This window comes from Equus quagga, chromosome 21 (genome assembly GCF_021613505.1).
Source record: "Equus quagga isolate Etosha38 chromosome 21, UCLA_HA_Equagga_1.0, whole genome shotgun sequence".
Lineage (NCBI taxonomy): Eukaryota > Metazoa > Chordata > Mammalia > Perissodactyla > Equidae > Equus > Equus quagga.
Window position 1 is genome coordinate 1,993,882 of NC_060287.1, and position 23,622 is coordinate 2,017,503.

The 23,622-nt window shown below is 35.4% G+C and overlaps 1 protein-coding gene across 4 annotated transcripts in view; it reads right to left on the minus strand.

Moving 5' to 3' along the window:
* Positions 1 to 23,622, minus strand: part of ZNF654 (zinc finger protein 654) — a 60,223-nt gene that overhangs the window by 20,715 nt on the left and 15,886 nt on the right. For 2 of the 4 annotated variants that reach the window (XM_046648282.1, XM_046648280.1), the window contains exons 1-2: positions 2,325 to 3,442; positions 422 to 624 (exon numbers count right to left, since the gene is read on the minus strand). In XM_046648282.1, coding sequence (XP_046504238.1) covers positions 422 to 538 — 117 coding nt within the window. In that variant the 5' untranslated portion in view covers positions 539 to 624; positions 2,325 to 3,442. Of the gene's footprint in view, positions 1 to 421; positions 625 to 2,324; positions 3,443 to 17,534; positions 17,617 to 23,622 lie in introns of those variants that run through there. The other 2 variants (XM_046648283.1, XM_046648281.1) reach the window with 2 other exon arrangements.

Below are 23,622 nucleotides of genomic sequence, written 5' to 3' on the forward strand. Positions count from 1 at the left end.
CTACAGTTTACAATGACTGCTTTTAATCTCATTTATGTCCACAACTTATAGGTAAGTAGGGTCCATATTAGGAAAAGACTAATTCTTTTATCTTAAAAAAGCAAAATAACAAACATGAGCATTTCTTAATATTTTATTTAAAAGGCAAAATCATAATGCTCCTCAGTTTATGTGACCTCTGTCTCACAAGAAGCTCAACATGAATAATGCTTATTAATGAATGTTTTGTTAATTTCATCATTTGTTAACATCAGATTCTGTCTAATTCAGTGAGCTTAAAGAATGGCCAAAGAGAACACATCTAGATAACATAATTTTAAAACCTTTGGTATTACTCTAAAAGGAATTTAACACAAGAATGGGCTACATTTCTTTTTTTATTGTAAGGTTAGAATAGGCGAATATAAATCTCAAACAATACCTCCCGGAATAGCTGATCTTCTACAGGTGACATAAACAGACATGTGAAGAGTGCTTGATGGAAGTACAAGTCTTTACTGATTTCTGGATGGTTTATGCAAGATTTAATAAGAGCCATTGCTTCAGGTATGCGTTCACAAGCAATTAGGTATCTGGCACGTAGTTCAAAGAACAGTGGATTTTCAGAACTTAAATATTTGTTCACTATATTAAAAAGAAAACAGATTCTTATTACTCAAGAAAAGATTCTCTCAAGTTTTGATTTGTTGTTTGAAACATCACCACTAACGTGGTATCTAATTTGGTTAACTATTTATTTAATTAAATAGCACTTTCTGCAGTAGGGGTTTATTTGTGAAAAGAATATTCACAGTTATATGATTGGAAAAATGGAAATGAGTGACACCAAAACAGGGCTCAAGAAATATCTGCTGATTTCTTCTCAGTCTAAAAATTAAAAAAGAAAATTTAAAATAGAAAAAATATGAAATATTCTTTTTTCAGTTCATTAATATGTTAAAATGTTTCAAATAACATGGGGTCTGGAATTTCTTTCTAGTCTAAAATTATGTACTTTATCTTCTTACTGCTCAATATTTTCATTACTGTAAGATTAAAAGGCTGAATCCTAATATGTCATTAAAACTACATTAATTCAGATTAACTATGGAGAAATGTAATCTGAATTAATGAAAAACTTAAATCATAAAAGAAATATATTTTATTACTTTTCAACAAAAAATTAAGTCAAAAGTAGTGCCAAAAAGGACTGCTTATTAACATATGCTTATGTATCACTAAGGATAATTACTAATACTTGCATTTACACAATTTAAAAATATATAAACACCTTTATCTACATAAGTTTATTTAGACCTAACAATAACCTTATGACAGGTGTCATAATACTTGTTTTACAGATCACAAAAGTGAGTCTCAGAGAGGTCAAATGACTTGCCCAAGGACAAAGAATCAGTAAGAGGCAGAGCACGAACTGGAACCCCTATTTCATGATTTCAAATCAAAAAGTGTTTTAATTACTTATATATGTTTAATCAGTAGCCTCTAAAATGCCTGTGGGTAATGTTTTATTTGGGCTTCAACATTTGCCTTGCATTTCTGTTTACGATATACGGTAAGCAGACACTGTGCACAGTTGATACAAAGACAAACTTCAGACTGGTCTTTACCCTACTAGAGGACTAGGAGGGCCGACTAGAGGAGAGTCATCCACATTAACGAGGCTCTAGAGCAGCTTTTCCCAAAATGAGGTATGCTAATCTAAGTATGAAGGGGTGTGTACATAGAGAGAGGCCATCAGCACTCATCGGCCAACAACGGGTTTGTTCCAGCTCCTAGTCAGAGAAGCTAAAACCTCCCCTTAAAAGCCTAAACTTTCTTCTCCCCTGTTCTCACTCCTTCTGAAGCTCTATTTTTGTCTAGTTCCTGTCCCCTCTGGCCAGAGTCCCCAGTCTCCTCAATTTGCTTCAGTCTGTCACCTTGCCTTCCCTATATTTTACTTTTCATACTTTTCTTCAGTAATCCAATTCTTCCTCCTCAGTTTCCACTGCCTTCCTCTTTAGTCTTTTCATTTCCTTCCGAGACCATCATATCAAGTGCCAGTCTTCCTTGCATCCTTTCACTATATACCACTGTGCCACTTCACATATACCTTAGCCCTTTCCTCCTAAGTCGTGTCTTACCTCCCATCTCTTCCCATTGCTTTGCACTACTTCTCCTGGGCTTACCTCCTTCATCTTCTCTCACATCTCTGCTGTAGTCCGCCACGCTTGTATCTGGGGTTGGCTTGCTCTGAAGCCTGAGAATCATAGCCCATTCTCTACTCAACTCTACTCCCAACCCACCCCCACCCCTTAACCTGGGACAAGTGGAAAGATCCTAACCTGCTCAGCACAATCTGTGGTGTGCCGCCTCTTTTTCACCAGACCAAGGTCTGAACAGTTCCAGAGCTGAGAGGTCTTTTCTTTTCCCTTTGGCCATCTTATAATTGCACTCCATTGGCTCTGTCCATGCTTTCAACTGTTTTCCACACTTTTGTGCTTATTCACTACTGCTGAGCTTACATTCTAAGTTTTGGTGATCCAAAATGTTCTGGGGCTCAGGAATAATTATGTCAAATATTTTCTAAAAGAATTAACTAGAAGTAGTAGACCGAGCTTCCTGCCTCAAAAGGAAATTGTAGCCGACAGGAACCAGTGTGGATCTAGGTTTGAGAGGAGGTGATGTCAAAGAAGTATGCAGGTGGTAAGGGGATGAGACAAAACGTAACTTCTATTAATGGATGAAGTTTGGGAAATACTGCTCTAGAGTATCTGGAATTGAAATTTACTTATTCATTCAATTAGTCACTCATTCATTTAATCAACAAATACTTAAATTGAGCACCTACTCTGTGCCATGCACTGGGCTAGGTGTAGGATATGCAGCAGTCGTGACAAAAACTGAAAGAGTTCCAGCCCTCAAAGAGTTTCCTATATAAGGGAGATTCCATGTGCTTAAGCAGGGGGTTTGTTGTTTTTTTTAAAGGGTGATCCTACTTAAATAAGATTTTAAAAATATGACTGAAGTGATAAAAACAAATAAACTCTCTGTAAATAAGTAACAACTGGATAGTAAATGTGTTAACACTCTGAATTCTCATTAGAATAAATGGGAAGTTACTAGAAATAAATGTATTTAGTCTAGTATTAAAAATCACTCGGGCTGGGTTAGTATATAACAAATTAAACATACTTTATGTGAAAAGACATCACTCTTATTCAGTATTACAAAATAAAGAAGTATCACTATTACTAATCTAGTTAGGAAACGAAGCTGAGTCTGCTTCCCACGAATGCTGGTTTGGCTTTGAGTCTCCTGAAGTACCTATCTCCTGAGAGGCTGGCTGGGCTTTAAGAACAGCTTGCAACACTGGATCTTCCCATGGGCCACCATCTCTAATGATTCGAGTCACCAGTTCCAGATTCACATTTCCATATCTGCGGAGGTGATTCTGGCATTCCTAGGAGAGAAAAATCATTTTGGCTTTGTGAATTTAAAGGGGTTAAAAACTAAACTTGATCATCATTGTCAATAAAATGACTGATGGTCAATGAGGCAGCTATTAAATTATGAAAGAGAAAGAACTGTATAGTAACCCAAGTAGGGTGTGAAAACCCCATTAGTATACAAACAGGCTTTAATGCCAAAGGTTACATGGTTTGTACATAATTTGACTTAGAAAATCCCATTATAATAGGGATGAAGTGTAACCTAAGGGGAAAATTTAAGGGATGCATCATTTCTAGGAAAGAACCAGGTTGCAAAAACCTAAGGGAAAAACTTACAGGATGCATCACTTCCAGGAAAAGAACCAGGTTGCAAAAATCTCAAACTTACATGTTCAGTTAAATTTATGTGAAGGCTCATAAAGTTTCTGTTGACAGTAGTAGGCAAGAGGCTGACAGTAAGAAGTGGATGGGGCAAGGGTCCCTTCCATTGCAGACTCTGGTTGGCAGGTAGACCCAGGCCCCCTGCCCTGATCCCAAATGTGTAATTTTAGTCGTGGTAAGCGGCTAGAAGAGGGGAACTCTATTCCACTTTACTGTGTAAGTAGATCTGTAGTCTTAGGATGAAGAAATGATAGGTTGAAGAAATGAAGACTTTCAATTAGGTTTAAGATAAAGATGTATTGATAAGACGGCCATTAACTGATAATTCATGCATTTTGTGGGATTTTTTAATAGATATTTGAAATGTTTTTAGAGAATCTAGTATCTTAGACTTGTGATTATAATATGAATTATGTAACAGAAGTTTGTAAACAGTGTAATATTTAGGAGAACTTGGTTTAGTGAATTTATAAATTTGACTTATTAGATTTAGATTTGAAAGATTTAATTGTCTGATTATGCTTTTTTATTTGTTATATGCTTTGTTAGGTGGTGTTTTTAAAAATATTTCTGGGGAATTTAATTTGATAATTTAAAAAGTTTACCTGAAGGTCTAGTCAAGGTATGAATAGATTTATTTTTTAAAAGCATAAATGGAGCTGAAAGCCTTAAGAAAAAACTAGATATTGAAATTGGCAATATTAAAAATCTGAATAAATTGCACATCAATCAAAATACAGTTGCCAGAATTTCCTTCTGTGTTCAAAAAAATCCCTCAGACATAAAAATCTTAATAACAGTTATAAAGCAAACTTTAGGATAAAATAATATATATTCACAAACTTTTACTTATCAGATGATTCATCAGGCTACATACTCAAAGTGGCAGTGTTTAATTGTCAACATTTGAACGTTCCAAAGTGATATCTATATGCCACTTTTCATTCCTTGTTAAAATACACAAAAGAGGTTTTATTTGTTTTATAAGAAAACAAGACAATAGAAGAAATCAAGTTTCAAGACAAAGATTCATTCAGTCAAAGCAGTCAAAATATGAAAATAAGTATCTTCTAAAAGTTATTTAGGGCATTCCCAAATTAAAAGAAGCAAACAAACAAAACCGCTATAAACAAAGGGCAAGTTATTTAACCTCTCTGTGCTCTTTTAGTTAACTCCTCAGAAAAATGGATACCAAAAACACCTACTTCATAGGATTATTGCGAGGATTAAATAATAGAGTGTCTTGAAAAGTGCTTGGGACAGTGCCTGGCATATAGTAGGCACTTAATAATGTTAGCTATTATTTCTTCTAGTATTTTTTAACACTTTGAATAAATATTTTAGGACGACCAATTGCCTTAGCATAAAATTAATTTCTGTATTTCCATGTATCAACATGTTATAACATTCATAAAAATAACATATAAAGTTATTCATCAGCCATGATTTTTTTAACACATGGAACATAGTAACAATATGTGGCAACAGCTTCATGGTTAAAAACAATCATCAATTTCAAACCTCAAGGTAAACAAACTATTTAATTACTCTAGACACACATATTTCTGCCCCTAAATTTCCACAACTATAAGCTGGCTTTTGGTCCAAGCAAAGCACAAGAAATAAGATGAGCTGGATGCTAGCCCCTGCATCACTGATGAGCTTTAGCCCTTGGACAAGCCTGCTTTCTAGCTGTCTTAGGGTAGGTGAGGCCCCACCATAGGGCCACTGGCACTGTGGGATCTGGAACTGGTCTCAGGCCTAAATCAAGATTTCGTGAAACAGTCTACTGCTAATTTCCTAAACTTGGCTGAAAACAAAAAACACTTGGCGGTCTTGTTAAAAACAGATTCCTAGGCCCCAATTCAAACCTACTGAATCAAAATTTCTAGGGGAAAGCCCTGATAATCCATATATTTAACAAGCCCCACCCCACGGTCAACTTCAGCATACTTTTTGACTGTACCTCCTACATTTAGAGTGCACTTTCATAAATGTTTATACTGTAAATTATATACATGGACTATTATCAATCCTTCTATTAAAAATTAGTAAATTAGCTTAAGTTCTTTTTTCTAAGATAAAAATTATAAATGAGAGTTTTGTTTTTTGTATGCGTGCACTTCTTGAGTTAAATACACCGTATTTTGGAGACCACTTCTATGGGAAATAGCTCTGGATAGGAAAGAGAGAAGGAGTATTTCATTTTGGTCCATTTAAAAAGACACAGGATGAAAGAGAATAAGTTTGTAAGTATCTTTTGGTTCCTCCTTCCTTACATAGCAGGGTGGCTTTTTCGGATGACATTCAATTTAAAAGCCTCCGAAGTGAAAAAGGAGGTACTTAAATCACTGTAAAATTTACAACTTATCTTTTCTAGAATATATACATATTGTATTTTTTTAAGAATGTTTACTTAATTAAAAAATTTGGACCTGTATATTAACCTAATCCTTTATTTAAGTCATTTGTCTACTATCATTGACACCCACAGCACTGAGCTAAATATAATTCCCTCAGAGACTTCCATTCAACTTGTGTCTTTGACAAAGGTAGAGAGAAAACACCACTCCTTCCCTCACTCTTCTTTCAGAATCCATTGTGGCCTGGGCTTCATGTCTTGCTACAGAAGATTCTTCCTCTCTGACTCACTGCCACTTTAGAGTTGGCTATTACAGCACATATGTGAAGGGGCAGTTCAGTGTTCCGACCTGATCTCAACCCTTCGGCTGCTTATCACAGGATGAGAGTCTTAACAACTCCAACTTCCTATTTAAGGACCTCTACACCTAAGGACCTATGCATTCACCTGTTGCACTTCATGAATCCCTTTCTTCAGCCTGGTCACTTCCATCTCCCAAATTCTTCTTGTACTTTCTTGCCTATGCCTTTTCTCATATTATTGTCTTTCTCCTACAACTTCCTGTAAACCTATCTAAACCTTCCCAAAAAACGATCTAAATCCTTTCCTATCAATCTTCCCACAGTCCCACTTTTCCTTGAGAAGCCTCCACTAGCTACCTCAATCCATAATAAACTTAATTCCTTCTCCTGCAGTATTGAAAATCTGTACCAGTCCATTCTCTGGTACTTATCATATAAGAGTAGGGTCTTGCATTATGAAGTGCTGACATCTTACTTCCTCGGTAGTTAAAAGTTTCTTCAAACAGGTACACTTTTCCCTCAGGAAAGGAAAGGTGTATCAGAAGACATATTCTCAATAATAAATAACTTCTTTTTTTTAGGAAGATTGGCCCTCGGGGCCGGCCCCGTGGCCGAGTGGTTAAGTTTGCACGCTCCGCTTCGGCAGCCCAGGGTTTCACTGGTTCAGATCCTGGGTGCGGACATGGCACCACTCATCAGGCCATGTTGAGGCAGCATCCCCCATGCCACAACTAGAAGGACCCACAACTAAAAGTATACATCTATCTACTGGGGGGAATTTGGAGAGAAAAAGCAAACAAAAAAAAAAGAGACTGGCAAGTTGTTAGCTCAGGTGCCAATCTTTAAAAAAAAAGCAAAAACATAAGATTGGCCCTGAACTAAGATCCGCTGCCAATCCTCCTCTTTTTGCTGAGGAAGATTGGTCCTGAGCTAAGTTCTGTGCCCATCTTCCTCTATATTTTATATGTGGGATGCCTGCCACAGCATGGCTTGATGAACAGTACTAGGTCTGTGCCCGGGATCCAAACCGGTGAACCCCAGGCCACAGAAGCAGAGTGCTTAACCACTTAACCACTGCGCCACTGGACCAGCCCCAATAATAAATAACTTTTTAAATCAAAATAGAGTTTTATGGAAATCTGTGTAAGTAGAAGTACTATGCAATATCTGTCTTTTTTTTAATGAAATGTAGATTCCAGAGTAAAATTACAGAATACCACATGTCAAATTCATCCATAAGCAAGCTATTTCAGCAAATCAAAGCAAAAATATAAAAGGTCTTCAATGTGGTCAATTTTATAAAAACAAAGTCTGTTTTCTATGGCTGAGTAAAAGGGGACAGGGGAGGGTGAAAGGGATAAAGGGGCACATGTATGGTGACAGATGGCAACTAGACTTTTAGTGGTGAACACGATGCAGCGCATACAGAAGCTGAAATATAATGACATACACCTGAAATTTATAAAATGTTGTAAACCAATGCAACCTCAATAAAAAAATAAATACAAGAAAAAATACAAAGCCTTGAAAATATAGTAAAATCTTTACAATATGTTGAAATGAGATGATGAAATGAGAATGACCATGATATCTTTTATTATTACACTTTCTTTTGTTATCTTATGGCAAAGCACTTCAAAAAGTTGTAAAGTGTAAAGAAGTTATGCAGTTTTCTTTTACAAAAAGATAATTATCACAAATCTGATGTTCTTTTCTGTGATAAGTTCCTAAGGAGTATTTACCTGAAGTTTTTGAAAAAATTAACATTCTGAGTTTGCCTACATAAAGAGGACAGTATAACAATGAAAATGTTACTGCTTTTCAATAAAGTCCTTATGTAGAAAATCAATTAAAATGAATGTTTGGAAGTGTTAGCATCCTTACATGATTGTTGTGCCAAAAATCAAGACGTCACCTAGAATGCTTGTATCTATGCCATTAAAAAACTAAACTAGAATTTTCTGTTGAAAAATCTTTCAACGGGAGCATTTGAATAAGTTTTCAATTCATTTGTTAAAAATGGTTAGTATTCAAGAAAGCAGTGATTGATTTCTGGAACAACTGAAATTCAGTAGTCAAATTTCAAAAAGAATCTTTGTAAATTTGGTGGAAGACATTTAAAACTGGACATCATAATTTAGAAAATAAAATTTTTCCATTTGGATCTACTAAAGGTATCTTTTTCATCTATGACAGCTATTACAACCAAGTATCAAAGTAAATTAAAATCCACCTTCGAATTATTATATGACCGAGTGTTAAAAATTTTCAAAAATAAAGCACATTCAATCACTGGTGTCATTAAAGTTTTTACACTGTTAAAACATTATTTTACTTTTATCTTTTTAAGTGTATTTTTGTTTCATAATGTATACAGTACTAGTACATGTACATAAATAACAAATATACCTACATCGGGGATAAGGGCTCAAACTTTTTTTAAAAAAGCTGGATGGGTATGATATCAGAGGTCGGGAGACTGCTGGTTTAGGGTATTATTGGTTTTTACATTTGTGTTTGGAATCAAATATAAAACTCGCCTTCCTCTGCTGATCCTAATGTCATGTCCTGATGTGCCTCTTCCCTGCGTTTCTACAGCCTACACTTTAGTCTTCATCTGCTATCACTCAGATAACCACACTAAAGGTTCTTCTCCCTTTCTCTCTCCAGCAAGGCAGTCTTTAGAAGGTTTCAAAATGCCAGACCACGAAGCATTTAAGACAGTCGTATAAATAAAGCATCTCTTTGACACATCTGTTAATTGCAAACACATGATGCATATAATAGATTAGGGAATGCTGAAAAGAATGCTGGCTTGAGAGTAAGACGCAGGCCCTTGTTCTACTTCTCTAAATCTCAGCTCCATGGGAGCATAATTTTCTGATCTGTAAAATAAGGGATTATCAGATTAAGCAATTTCTAAGGTGACTCCCAGTCTCAAAATTATAAAAATACATGAATACCTATAAATTATACTTTTGATTTTTAAAAATAACTAGAATCACACACTTAGTGAACTATTTAAGATACCCCTTCTTGAGACCTTTGAAAAAAATGAGTATTTAACTATAAATAATTGTTCCTTGTTTAATAAACACAATTACATTTTTATACATTTAAAAAATTTTATGTAATAAATGTATGTTACTTAAATTTGCAGAGTTTTATCTGAAGGGGAAGCCAATCACAAATACAGTAAAATCATCAACTGAGAGCAAAATCAAATTCCAAAATTAACTGGTGGTTGCCATGCTAATGAAAGCACAACCCTACCATTAACATTTTTAAATAAGTAATGAAATAATATGGCCTACAGAGAAGTGCTGTTGTTACAGTTCTCACCTGTAAGACAGATCCTGAAGCAGAATGAACGTGGATGCAAGACTTATTTGATTCCCATGCAAAGAAATAAATATGAAATCTGATTCAGCAGAACAAGCACTGGAGTCAGTCAAGAGAACAGGTCACAGTACTGGCTATGCTACCAACTGGGCAAGTCACTTAATCTTCAGTAAATACTGTTGAATGGATGAATCAATGAATCTCTTTAGTCATCATTTATTAAAAAATTAGATTAGACTTTATGTCCTCTTACAGTTCTTTACAGCTAAATTTTCTATGATCTAATACTTTAGGAAAATACAAACTTCAAGCACTAATATGCTGATAATTCTAGTTATTATGTATTAGGACACTCTATAGAATCAGTTTTCAGTGAACAATGAACGCCTCAATGATCCTGATGTGCTTTCAGAAATGGTTTCAAAGTGTTAATCCTACCACTGATTTTGAAGGCACTTACATGCCTGCTCCTAACAACCTAAGACTGCACGATGCTCAGAATATAAGATCTTTCTTTATGGTTGGATACTATGGCGGGAATAACTATCAATGCACAATGTTTAGTACCCTCTTTCGAGATGACTGGCGTTCCATGTGGCAGGGTACACTGACCTTTCCTGACACAGGCCGCTTACTGACGCTGACAGCCCTAGCTTTTAGAGGCTTGCTCTTGGTCCCTTGAGTTTAACTGTCTCAAGTTTATTATTACATATTTTATGCTTGAAATAACTCTAGCTCTTATATCAATTCAAAGTGATCACAGAACTTCAACAGCTGAACTGAAGTAAGCCTTCTCTAATTAATTATTTTAAAAAATACACAGAGAAACTGAAAATATTTCTGAGGTGGTGATATACAAGAATTACTAATCAGGAGCAACAATTTCAAAAAGTTAAATGCCAGTGGAAAAATATGAAAGCTTTACCCATTTCAACACAAGATTTATCTAAGGAATACAATCTTTACCAAATGATTTCAGAATCTGAAACTTTCATTTTAACATCAATCCTTTTCACTCCCAGTGCTAAATACGTGGCACACTTGTCAAGTATGTTTTTCTCATAGACAGTGAAATCTTTTCCTATAGACTTTTCTCACAATGAAGCATACTTCAGTTTCTTTTTTCCTACACATTGTCAAAGTAAAAGCCCCAGTAAATATTTGTTGGTTTCATCCCATGAATACATTTATTGACTTCTCCCCCATCTCACTGTATATAGAGGTAACCAACAGACCATGAGGTAAACAGTTTCAGACAAGATGCCTCATTGTTTCTTATCTTCTAGAGTTAAGCAAGGGAGATACATCTCTAAAAGGGAATTTTCTTTTCTGTTTTTTTAGTGAGGAAGAGTGGCCCTGAGCTAACAGCTGTTGTCAATCTTCCTCTATTTTGCATGTGGGATGCCACCACAGCATGGCTTGATGAGCAGTGTGTAGATCCATGCCTGGGATCCGAATCTGCGAACCTCAGGCAGCTGAAGTGGAACATGCAAACTTAACCACTACACCACCAGGCCAACCTAAAAGGGATTTTTTTAAAAGAAAGAAATGGCCAGACATCATATAGAAATCTCTGTGGACTTATCTATCCTTCACTTATATTGGCAAACATATCAGTACTGTGAGACTAAGACTACTAAGAGTTGGAAACACAAGGATGAAAGTCGGTCTTTGCCCATCAGATCTAACAGCATAGTTGGAGAGACTATGCAACTACAGACAGAACACAGATGGATTAGTGCTTTGGTAACAGTGGAAAAACTAGGGGGGGAAATCATATGTAGTCAAAATGTAGTTGAACAGAGACAGAAGAGAACTCCTATTAGAGCAGAAAATATGGGGACACAATTTTGAAACTGCTCCTCACAAAATGTCTTGCTATTAAGCGCATATGGTTGTATTCTTTAAAAGCCTTTTAACTAGCCCTGTAAAGGTGGTTTTGAATACCATAATTAGGACTTTGGCAAATTAAGTCCTTGGGCAACTTATTCCAAGTAGTCTAGGGAGACCTGGTCCAAGATTTGAGAAAGTTTTACTGGAAAGTGAATAGCTCTGAACTTCTTCATATTAGATAAAAATAAAACCTAGGGGGCGTGCTCATTTATGATGATGATGAATATATACAGTAACTGCTTAGGGGAGATGAACACTTGCCCCTGTGTGCATAACCATCTATTTAACTCCTTTCTTGTAGCCAGTTCTTTTACTTTTGATGACTTTTTGCTCTTCTCTTACAATGCTATATAGCACTGAGAGAGCTCTGGGCCGCCTCCTGTTTCTGAAGTTATGTTCCCTACTTCATCCCACCTCCTTCCCCCACTCACCCAAAGAAGGACAAGCAGATTAAAAAATGGGGTGGAATCCTAGGAAGGATAGCTTAACTAAGGCCTACTTCTAGTCTGAACAGAAAAGATCTTTGTGACTTATACACTGACCCCAGGGACCTTTCTCTGAGGTCAGGGCAGGCTCATTAAAACATACACAGAGCTCTGCAGTGGGCTTTTAAGGCATTGGCATTTTGCTGACTACCCCAGGATCTTTTTTTTCCCCTAAATTAAAAGTATATATATAACACCTATTTTTCTCTTGAGTTATAAAAGGAATACATGTTCTTGGTTTAAAGAAAAACAAACTGGGAAGATACAAATGTAGACCCATGAATCTAACCATTGTTGGGCATTAGTACTTGGATGTTCCAAAGATATTTAAAACTCCGTGTCTAGAATGGAACCTTTCTTCTTTCTATATCTGCTCTTCCTGCTATAATCTCTGCCCACTTAGTGAATAGCACTAGTCTGTGTGGTTACTTCGGCTCAGAGGCCCAAGAATGTACTTGATTCTACCCTGTTGTCCTTACCCCCACCCAATCAATACCACGATCTGAGAATTTTAGTTCCTGATTATTATGTGTGTGCTTTTACTTACAACTTGTATTTTCTTTTTACAGAATCATTTCTGACATTAACAGAATTTTCATAATAGCCATATTAACAATATTCTAATTTTTACTTGTTTCCTCAGGTCTGTCTTATTTCTTTTATTCTGTAACAACTCTATTTGTAAATTCTTTGTTTTGATCATTTCTAAATCAGCTGGCATACTACTTTTATTTGTTTTCCTGATAAAAAGACATGTAGTTTGCTTGTTTTCCAAGTATTGGGACTATTTATCTCTGTTGTCTTCTCTCATAAGCTATAGGGCTTGGCAGCTGTATTATTAAATAATATTTTTCCCTTGAAAAACTCTAGACTTTATTCATTCTGACATTTGTTATGATGGAGAAGTTTGTTGCTGGCCTGATTTTATTTTTTCCTTCGTGGGAATCCTGTTTATTCTACACGAGCCCTGCATTTGTAGGAACTTTCCTTTATCCTGAAAATTGAAGGCTATAACAAGATATGACTGTATGTTACTATGAATTGAAAATTAAGGTTTAGAGATTTTTTCCTTCACTGATTTATTTTTTCCTGGAGCTAATCTGCTGTTGATTGCCTTCACTACACTTTTTATTTAGCAGTTTCAGCTCCATACAACATTTCACCTCCATACATTCTTTGGGGTTGTCCCTTCTTTACAATTTCACTTCCAGTTTCATGGAAGACTGCCTGAATTCAACCACAGCAACAACATAATTAATCCTTTCTGTTTTTAACTGTCTTATCTTACCATGTAATTGATGGTAACTGGTGTTCTTCTCTTTATTTATCTTTACCTAGAATATCTAGAAACAGCTGTTTTACTAATGGGTACATAGGTCTCTGTGAATCCTTCAAACCCAAACAAAGAGAGAAGGGAAAAGTTTTTCAGTTTAATTTGTGAGATCAACGGCCCATGAGGCTTAAAGAGGAAGCTACAGTGGGAGACAACCACATCTCTTTACAGAACTTTCCTACCTTTGGGTATTTAGGCAGGCTGCATTTAGTTTGGATCATACCTTCATTCTCTCAATGGAAGGAAAACTCTCATGCAGAGTGATACGTCCCATTTTTAATGTAGGTACAAGAGTCACATCATGATTCCTGTTCTGTAGACTCTGCTGCACACCTGGTGCGCTTTTGAAAGCACTAACGACAATGAGGTTGGCCAAACGCACCCGCCGGTGACCTGCTATTTCCTCTTGCCCCTGGTGGTGGGGAGGCACTACTGGATTGCAATAGAAGGTCTCTCTTTATCGCTCCCTCCCCTCTCCCTCTTGCATTTCCCTATTTAATCACATTCAGTTTATCATGTATTATTTGGCCCATCCCTCAATCTGGTTTTGATATAGGTTCTCGTCCTGGTTTCCAGTATTCACAAGGAATTTTATATTATTTTTATCATTTCATTGAGAATCCAGAAGACTGAACTAAAATTAATGGGTTTTGGAGACCCATCATATGAATTCAATCACTAGGCTATGGAAGGCTCACCAATGAACAGACTAAAAATAATAATGAGGTAAGTGTATCATATAAGAAATGTGTCACTTCCTTATGTTGAGGTCAAGAACAATGATAAGAAGCCAAGCGCTAAGAAAGCAAGCTTTCAGAAGCCAGTACATGGAACATCTACTCTAAAAATGAAGCTTCCTTTTGGAATAAAAAAGCAGAGGAAAAATTATAGTCAGTGGTCTACTTGAACACCTCAGGTTTTAGATTAGAAATTCATGGAAGAATAGAATAGGCTGGGTTTTGGTCTTACTGTGAAAACAGAAATCCAGGTAGTGTGACTTCAGGACCCACACCCTTCATCAGACAGGCAATAAGGCCTGCCTTAAGCCTTAAGCCTGGTCATTTTACTAAGAATGATGTCAAGCTGATGACCCTATGCAGCAAGCACAATTACTGTCCCCATTTTACAAATGAGGAAACTGACACAGAAATTATGTAATTTGTCCAAGATGACAGAAAGTGAGTGGCTGAGCTAGGATAGTCACATTTGGAAAACGGGGGGAGAAGAAGAGGAAGACAGGAAAATTAACTCAAATCCAGCAAACAATGTTAGTCCCTTGCTAACTCAACTATGATCCAGGGACCAGCACCATAGGCATCACTGCAGAGCCTGTTACAAATGCAGACTCTCAGGCCCCACCCCAGACCTACTGAATCATAATCTGCATCTTAACAAGATCCCCAGGTGAGCTTTATATACTTTAAAGTATGAGCAGTACTGTTTGTCCTACTTATGTAGAGGAGAAAGAGCATGACCTTAAGCTGGTATGAATCTGCATGAAAGGAGGATAGAAATGAACCACCTGGAGAAACAGGGTTTACACTAGTAGAAAATATTTAGAATTTTGAAAGATGACATTGGGATTGTCACTGGATTATCAAAGGTCAGTCAAAAGCCTGGAGAATCCACAAAGCTTAGCAAATGCAAGGTTTTAGAGGGGTATGCATCATGGACTACATACTGGCCCTTCCTGGGTCCCTAGGGAGAAGGCCTGGAAGCACTAAAAGCAGCAGCTCAGTGCAGAACACAGAAGACAATTCTCCAAACAAAGCTAAAACGGGAACAGAAGGTAAAATCTCTCCTAGGAGGCAAGAGTTGCTCAAGAAAATTCAGAGTAGGAAGAAGCCACAGCAACAGAAGTGGCAGAAATGGCAGAGAGATTTAAAAACAAAACAAAGAGAAGAAGAGGTGGGCTTTAGAATTTGAGCAGGATAGAAAAGGATGCAAAACTATGAACTCTCCCTTGAGGAACTGATTATTTTAACAACTGAATGGACACCCTGCTCACAAGAAAAAAAGTGAAGGACGTGTCTTTTCACAAATGTTATGATTTCACACATCTAAAGCAGAAGTCAAACAGTCTCTCATCTACTCTATGAGCCTCCAGGGTTCCATCGTCAGTGCTCAGCTGACAGCTCCATGAGGCATTCCCCAAGACCCCATTTCAAACCACAGTCTCCTCCCCCAACACCACGACCTCCTGGCCTGCTTCATTTTTGCTAAGTCATTTGTCGCTTTCTAAAACACTCTCAATTTACAAAGGTTTGACTTACTGTCTTTCTGCTTCTACACTAGAATTAAACTCCACAACAGCAGGGGTTTCCTGCTTTTGCTTTCTGCTGTTTTTCCCAGAGCTTAGTGTCAGCACACAGTGAAGACTCAATAAATAGTGCTGAGTAAAAGTTCAAGAATGGACTGCCAAGAACACAGGTGTCAGAGGAGAAATGGAGTGGAATTAAGACTCGAATACAGACTCTAATTAGAACAGAGCTCCATGAGAACAGGTGTTTTTACCTCTTTTGCTGAATGTAAGAATGGATAAAGTAGAATGTTGAATATAATGTACCTAATTTCACTGATCCTAAGATACATTTTTTTTCATATTTTTACAGCTTTCAAGTCAAAATATGTTTTATATTCAATACTATCTTAGAATCCACGTTGCCTGGTAATGGTGATGATGTAGCTGCCATTCTGCATGGATGGACATTCCAAGAGACAGCATGAAAACTTGCAAAAGGGTATAGTGGTGACTCAGAATAAAATCTAAGAGACTAGCAGACCATTCTTTTAACTCTTGGGAACTAAACAGTGTGGGGAGGGTGCAGGGCCATTAATCTAGTTTAAAAACACCCCTGAAGCAGGAATCAAAAGTTGGCTAAACAGAAGCATGAAGACAGCTTAAGCTTTTAAAAGCCCAGTACCAATGGCTTTTAGTTTGTTTATTAATTATTTTAGGAAATGCTGCATCACCAACACTTTTGATACCACTAAAGACAAAATGGTGTAGAAAAACAGACACTGATGACTGAGCGGAAAAGCAATTCTAGAGTCAGATTCTGAATGTGAAGAAGTCTTAGATATAACTTAGCCAATTAAGTTTGTTTATAATTTTTGCTATTCTATGTATGCACCAGAGTGATCGATCATAAAAATCTATTTTAATTCAGTCTAAAAGCTTTTTCAATAAATATGAAATAAAAATTCTAGGTGAGAGAAAGCACTGTATGACTTTTCTGTTACTCTGCTGCTCTCCTTTCTCAAGGTGGACAGCAATACTCCTGGTTGACCATAAGCCTTTCTTGTTACCACCACAGGAATAAATGTCAGATACACTGTCTAAACACTTTACCCCTAGGGGGAGCTCAAAGTTTATCTTCCTTTATTCCACCCCAGAGAAGTACGGATGGAGATAACGGCAAGGATATACCAGTGAGCCACAGTCTTAGGTATTGCTGCTTAAGTAAATGGTAAAAAGAGAAAATGTTCTTGCATCTACAGCAGAGGTCTTGGATCTTTTGTCATCCCCTTCTGGATTTACTCTCTTCTCTCATATAGCAAGTGCAAAAAATCTGCCTCCTATCTTGAGAAAATAGATGAGAAAATCAGGGCACAGCAAAGGGACAAAGTGGCATGGGACAGACAGCCTGCTCCTAGAGTAGGCAAGAAGAGTCCTTTTTCACTAGGGCCAAGTTCTATACGTGCCTTTGGAATCAAAGGCTGTAGCAGTAAAATGTGTATGTCTAGGGTGTGCTTAGGAATCCACAAGGGTGGTGGCACCAGTCTGGTCTAGCAAACGTGGAACTGGAATCCTAGGAACTGCTGAAATACAGCTGAAAGTCAATTTTAAGAACTTTCTTTTTCTGCCAGTATAATAGGATGTTAAGCACTGCCACCTTAGTAAATATAAAAACTTATAAACAATAAATAACCAATATACTACTTTTAGGGGGAAATAAAGGCCTGTTTTAAATGTACACAATGTGAAGTAGTAAACTATTTTACCTGGAAGGATCCAAGAATATCCTTTAAGGGCTCTTCATAGAACTCATCTCTTCCAAAGAACAGCAGCAATTCAAAGAAACTCCTAGAAAGAAGAAGTGAATAACTTTGATTGCTTCTTTGAGTTTTTTGCCCCAAATTAAAAGATTCTTAAAGAGATAACAGCTATGTAATATTAGATATTTAAACTGGTTGGTTTTGAAAAATTATATTGATCATTCGTCATTCATGTAATGTTCTCAATAAAATTTTGATAGAAGATACAGTAGAATGAACAGTACATTACTTATGCCTACCAGTGTTCACAGTGCCAAACAATGCAATGGCATACCAGGTAGCAACAATGTTACTACAGATGTCAAGATGATCCAAAATGGGCATATAGTCTGGCTTCACCCTAGCACAGTGGAGCCCAGAGAAAATTCAAAATCCAATTTTTTTCACAGGGATATAAGGGATGGATAAAATTGACACAAAAATATAAGAAAGTTAGAGACATCATGAGACTCGCAGCCAACACTTATATTACAGCAATACCAACAATTACGTATCTAATAAATGACACATAGGTCCTCACACTCTAGGTTTATCTTGATCATCCCATGACAGACTGCCCAAATTCTGTGGTTCCTCCTTTTTAAACAAGTCGTTTGGAAAATACTGTTACTAAATACTTCATATGCCTTTAACAATTCATAAGTTTACACAAGAAGAAACATGATTGATTTCCTAATCATGAACATGGAAAATTATAAAATTATCTAACACTGTTTAGCAATCCTGAAGTAGCACAAAGGACAAATCCCTTAAAATCTTTAAATTTTAATTCTTCTAGAAGATACTCAACTAGGAATACCTAAAGTTGTATTTTTTTATAAACATTTTTTGCCTTTTTTTTCTTACTGAGGTATAACTGACCTACATTATATTAGTTTCAGGCATACAACATAATGATTTGACACTTGTACCTACTGCAAAACGATCACTGTAAGTCTAGTTAACATCCATCACCATACATATTTACAGAATTTTTTTTCTTGTGATGAGAATTTTTAAGATTACTCTCTTAGGAACTTTCAAATATGCAATACAGTATTATTAACCATAATTACATCCCCATGACTAACTTATATCTGGAAGTTTGTGTCTTTTGACTCCCTTTACCCATTTCGCTCACCTCTGGCAACCAACCATTCTCTGTATCTATGAGCTTGTTTTTCTTAAGATTCCATATATAACTGAGATCATACAGTATTTGTCTTTCTCTAACTTATTTCACTTAGCTTAAAGCCCTAGAGGTCCATCTATGTTACCACAAATGGCAAGATTTTGTTCATTTTTTATCACTGAATAACATTCCATTGTATACAACTTCTTTATCCATTCATTGTCTTCTGTACTACCAAGGCACTGTACTTTGTATATATCTTTATTATAACATGTTAAAACAAGGAGACATTAAATTTGCATTAGGCAGAAGTCAGTAGGATTGCATCATTATATTGAGTAGATAGTATTTGACTGGTAGGGCAATTAATTGTATTGAAGGAGGGAGAGATACAAAGGTTAGTAGTAGAAATAAAATACGCTAATGGCAGTAAATTTAGAAATGAGCATGCCAATCAACATGACCTTGTAGAGAATCAAACAAAATATACAGAATTATACAGTATCTGCATTATGTGAACATGAAAGGGGAGCCAACATTACAGAAAGAGAAATGTATAAGGCCCACTATCAGTAACCTCAACAACAAGGCCCAACTCCATGATAATGATAGTAAAATGACAAAAACCACACACAAAATAAGTAAAGAGTAAATAAAGATAAAACAACATGGTCTAGTTAGCTCTGCCTTAGGGTAAAATTCAGGAAAATCAACAAGTCATTACACAGTAGTGAAATCACTAGGAGAAAAACCTAGATTATATGTAGCAGTAGAAAGTTCATGTTTGAAACCTGTTTATTTCCTATTGACTAATTAAGGGATCAACTAAATGTTTAGAGATCAAGTTTTTTAGCCCTCAGGGAAGCAAATGCTACAAGGTGCAGGGTAACAGAGCCCAAAATAGAAGAAAGCAGGACCCCAAAATATATGTAGCAGTCTAGAGTAGGTCTGGCAAACTACTGTCCATGGGCCATATCTGGCCCACGGAAGGCCTGTTATTGTATAATGCTTGAGATAAGAATAGTTAGTCACGTTAAATTGTTAAAAAATCAAGAGAATAATATTTCACAACAGGTAAAAGTTATATGAAATTCAAATATGTCAATAAATAAGTTATTATTGGAATACAACCACACCCATCTATTTACACGCTGACTATGGCTGCTTTCACACTACAGTGACAGAACTGAGTAGAGGCTACAGAGACCTCATAGGCTAAGCATAAAATATTTGCTATCTGGCCCTTTACTCACCCATGGTCCAGAGCCACATTAGGTTTGAATCTCAGCTGCATCACTTACTTGATATGTAATCCTGAGCAAATCACTCAGTATCTCTATGCCTCATTTTCCTTATTTATAAAATAGAAACAAGAATAGTAGCCACCTCTTGTAAAGCACTTAGAACAATCCCTGGTAGTGCTGTGGTGTTGCTAATAATAATACAGCACTACTATTTTTATTAACACTGTCATCAGTTTCCTTCAAGACTAAGAGAAAACATGACATCTTCACAGATTTGTTCTTCTCAGCTGTGCATGTGTCAATTTTGTTAAAATATAAAATACCAATTTCTCTTCACTTAAATTATGAAGATTTTTAGGACATCTGACTAAATTCATTGAAAAGTTTCTTTCTAAAAATTTACTATTATATAATGTTTATATTGGTTTTTAAGGTTGAATATGTTGCATATAATGTTCACTATGTAATAGTCTATATATTAATCAATGAACCTTAGTCCAAATTACGGGTTACCTACAGTTCAATTACGTAAATTGAAATAATTATTCAAAATAGGATTACCTAAAAAAAATGATTTATATAAAAACATAAATTATTTGTAGTGGGACAAATACATTATAGATGGTATGCCTTTTCAATTAAAAGAATTATTCCATATATAATCATACTTATTCGACTTTCATCAAACAGTATTTTCCTATTAGCTATGCAAGCTTAAAGAAACAGAGTACCACTAGAGTACCTATTTATTAAACAAACTACTTTCTATCATTGGGGATGCTTGGAATTCAGACCATGTTTTTCCATATATTACAAATGATTATAAGGTATCAGACTTCCTTAAAATACACAGACACACATAAATAGACTGTTTGGTAGTTATAATCAGAATTACTACTCTTTTGGGGTCTCTATAGCATCGAAGTAATTTTCACACTGAAAAACAAGAATGTGGATTTGTGAATTTATAAATTATAATGCCTAACTATCCAAATATAAGAAATTCATTTACCAATTTAAGCCAAAGAAGATTAGGTCTCCTCTACATGAATTAAATAAGAACAGAATAAAATCTTATTACCCACACTTTATTTTATGAATTCGTAACAATTTCTTCTACACTTATTAACATTGTATCTTTGATACCACAGAGAAACTTCAACTCAGTGCTACTTAATCTTAACAAAGAGATCTACTTTGACATACTCAAGCATTCCAATGCATTTATCTTCAAAATAGTTTCTTCAGCAATATGTCTTTACTGAGGAAGAAAAAGGTTCAAAGTTTTTTTCAAATATATACTGATAAAGAAACTATACATTACATTTTCTAAGTATGACAGAGTAGGTACCCTTAATGATTCTCCCCCCTGAAAACAATTAAAATGCTCAATAAAAGAGCTGGCTTTTACCTTGACTAAACATTCAAATTAGCTACACTATTATACTCCTCCCACCCCCTTCACCACATTTCTAGATTACAAGGAAAACTGCCTGTCTGCACTTGGAGCTAAGTAGAAAAAAGAGAAAAGAAAATCTACTTTTAAAATCTTCTGATGTAGGCTGTAAACGGAATTCATATTACTTATGTGGTTGAAACATTTTCAAGCCCAGAATTTAACTAATATTGGTCCTCATCTAGTAACATCCCCAGGCCCCTGGCAGAAACAAATGCAGATCCTCTCTGAATACCCACTTCCGATCCATGCTTCAATTATCACAAATAAATTTATTTCAAGAAAATACAAATTCACAAAGTAAATAAAAATAATGACAATAACAAGAAAAACCACAACGTACAAGGAAATGAAACACCATGAGCAAGAACCAACAGAAAATCCACAAAGACTTTATATTTAAAACCAGACCCAGAACATAAAATGAGTATAATATAGTTCAAGGAATAAAGAAATATTGAAAATATAAAGAACAAGATAATCAACAGTAGTCAAAAAACTTTTAGAAATAAAAAGTAAAATCACTGAAGTAAAAAGTCAATGGGCAGATTTAATTGCAAATTAGACACAGCTGACGAAAAAACCTAGTGAACTGAAAGATGTGAAAAAATTATCTAGAGTGCAATAGAGAGACAAAGAAATGGAAGATACATACAAGCAAGAGTTACAGACACGGGGAACGGACTGTACAAGTCTAACATGTCTAATTGCACTTCTACAAAAAACAGATCAAGAATGAGGCAGACAAAAACTGGGTAAGAATTTTTCATACTTGATGAAAGCTATCAATCCTCATATCCAACAAGCCCAGAAAATCCCAGTAAGGAATGATAAATATAAATCTACACCTAGTTAAACACAGTAAACTATAAAATACCAAATACAAAGAGCAATGTCTAAACAACCAAAGAAAAATATAGACTGTTCACAAAGAAATGGAAAATTAAATTGCCAAGAAGGGTCTAAGATGAAAATTAGTAAAAATATGGGCTAAAAACTTTGATAGCATGAAGCGATAATAATAATCTCATCTGGGCTTTGAAAAAATATAGCAAAAATATATGATATCAATTACATTTAAGTTGGAAGGAGGAGTTTCAGCATTAATGTCGCAGTGTCCTTAGACTAAAGGAAGACGAAGTGTATATAAAGTATACAGTTCAATATGTTAAGTACTAAATTCTCCTTAACTAATTTATGAATTTACATATAGTAAAGTTACTTTCAAGTTTTTCTAGAAGTAGATAGTTGATTACAAAATTGAATATCTAGAAAAACCATGTAGCAGAAAGAGCAATGAGAAGGAACTAACCAATATTAAAACATTTTGTAAAAACTTTATAACTGAACCACCCTTGTATTGACACATGGAAAAATAGCCTAATAAAATCAAATGAAGTCCAAAAACAGAGCAATTGCATGTGAAAAATGAATACATAACAAAAGCAGCATCTCAGATCAATAGGGAAAACGTTGACTTCATTACTGGATAGCCAAATGTTAAAAGACAAAATTGATTCATCCAACTTCCAAACGTAAGAAAAAATTCAAAATGGATCAAAAACTTTAAAAGATCAAACAGTACAAATATCAGAAAAACATCCCACATAACCTGCTTATAGAGAAATCTTTCTTAACTATGATTCAAAATTCAGAAGCAATAGATAAATACTGATAAATTTTAGTTACATTAAAAATATCTAAAAAGTAAATGCCATAAGAAAAACAAAAGATAAATGAAAATACTCATTTGCAACTAACCTCTCAGGAAGGGGTTAATATCCCTAATACATAAAGAGGTTATGAAAATTGAGAAGAACAAGTTCAACTAACTTATAGAAAATGAGATTGAGATATAAACAGGTAGCTCATGAAAAATGAAATACAGATAGTCTTTAAGAACATGCAAAAAGATGTTCAACTTCACTCACAATAACAAAAATACAAACTAAAACTACATTGAGATGCTATTTCTCTTCTATTAGATTAACAAAAAATCAAAAGTCGGACAAAACTGTGGTGAGGTTCGAGGTAAACAAAGCCTCATTTTGTGTAAGAATGTAAATTGGTACAAGCTGTATAGAGGGAACTTAGGACTACTTAGCAAAATTACATATCTATTCATTTTTTGACACAGATTCTAGGAAACTTCCCTAAAAATCTACTGGCAAAAATACAAAAACATGTATGCAAAATGTATTAATCATAGCACTATTTGTAATA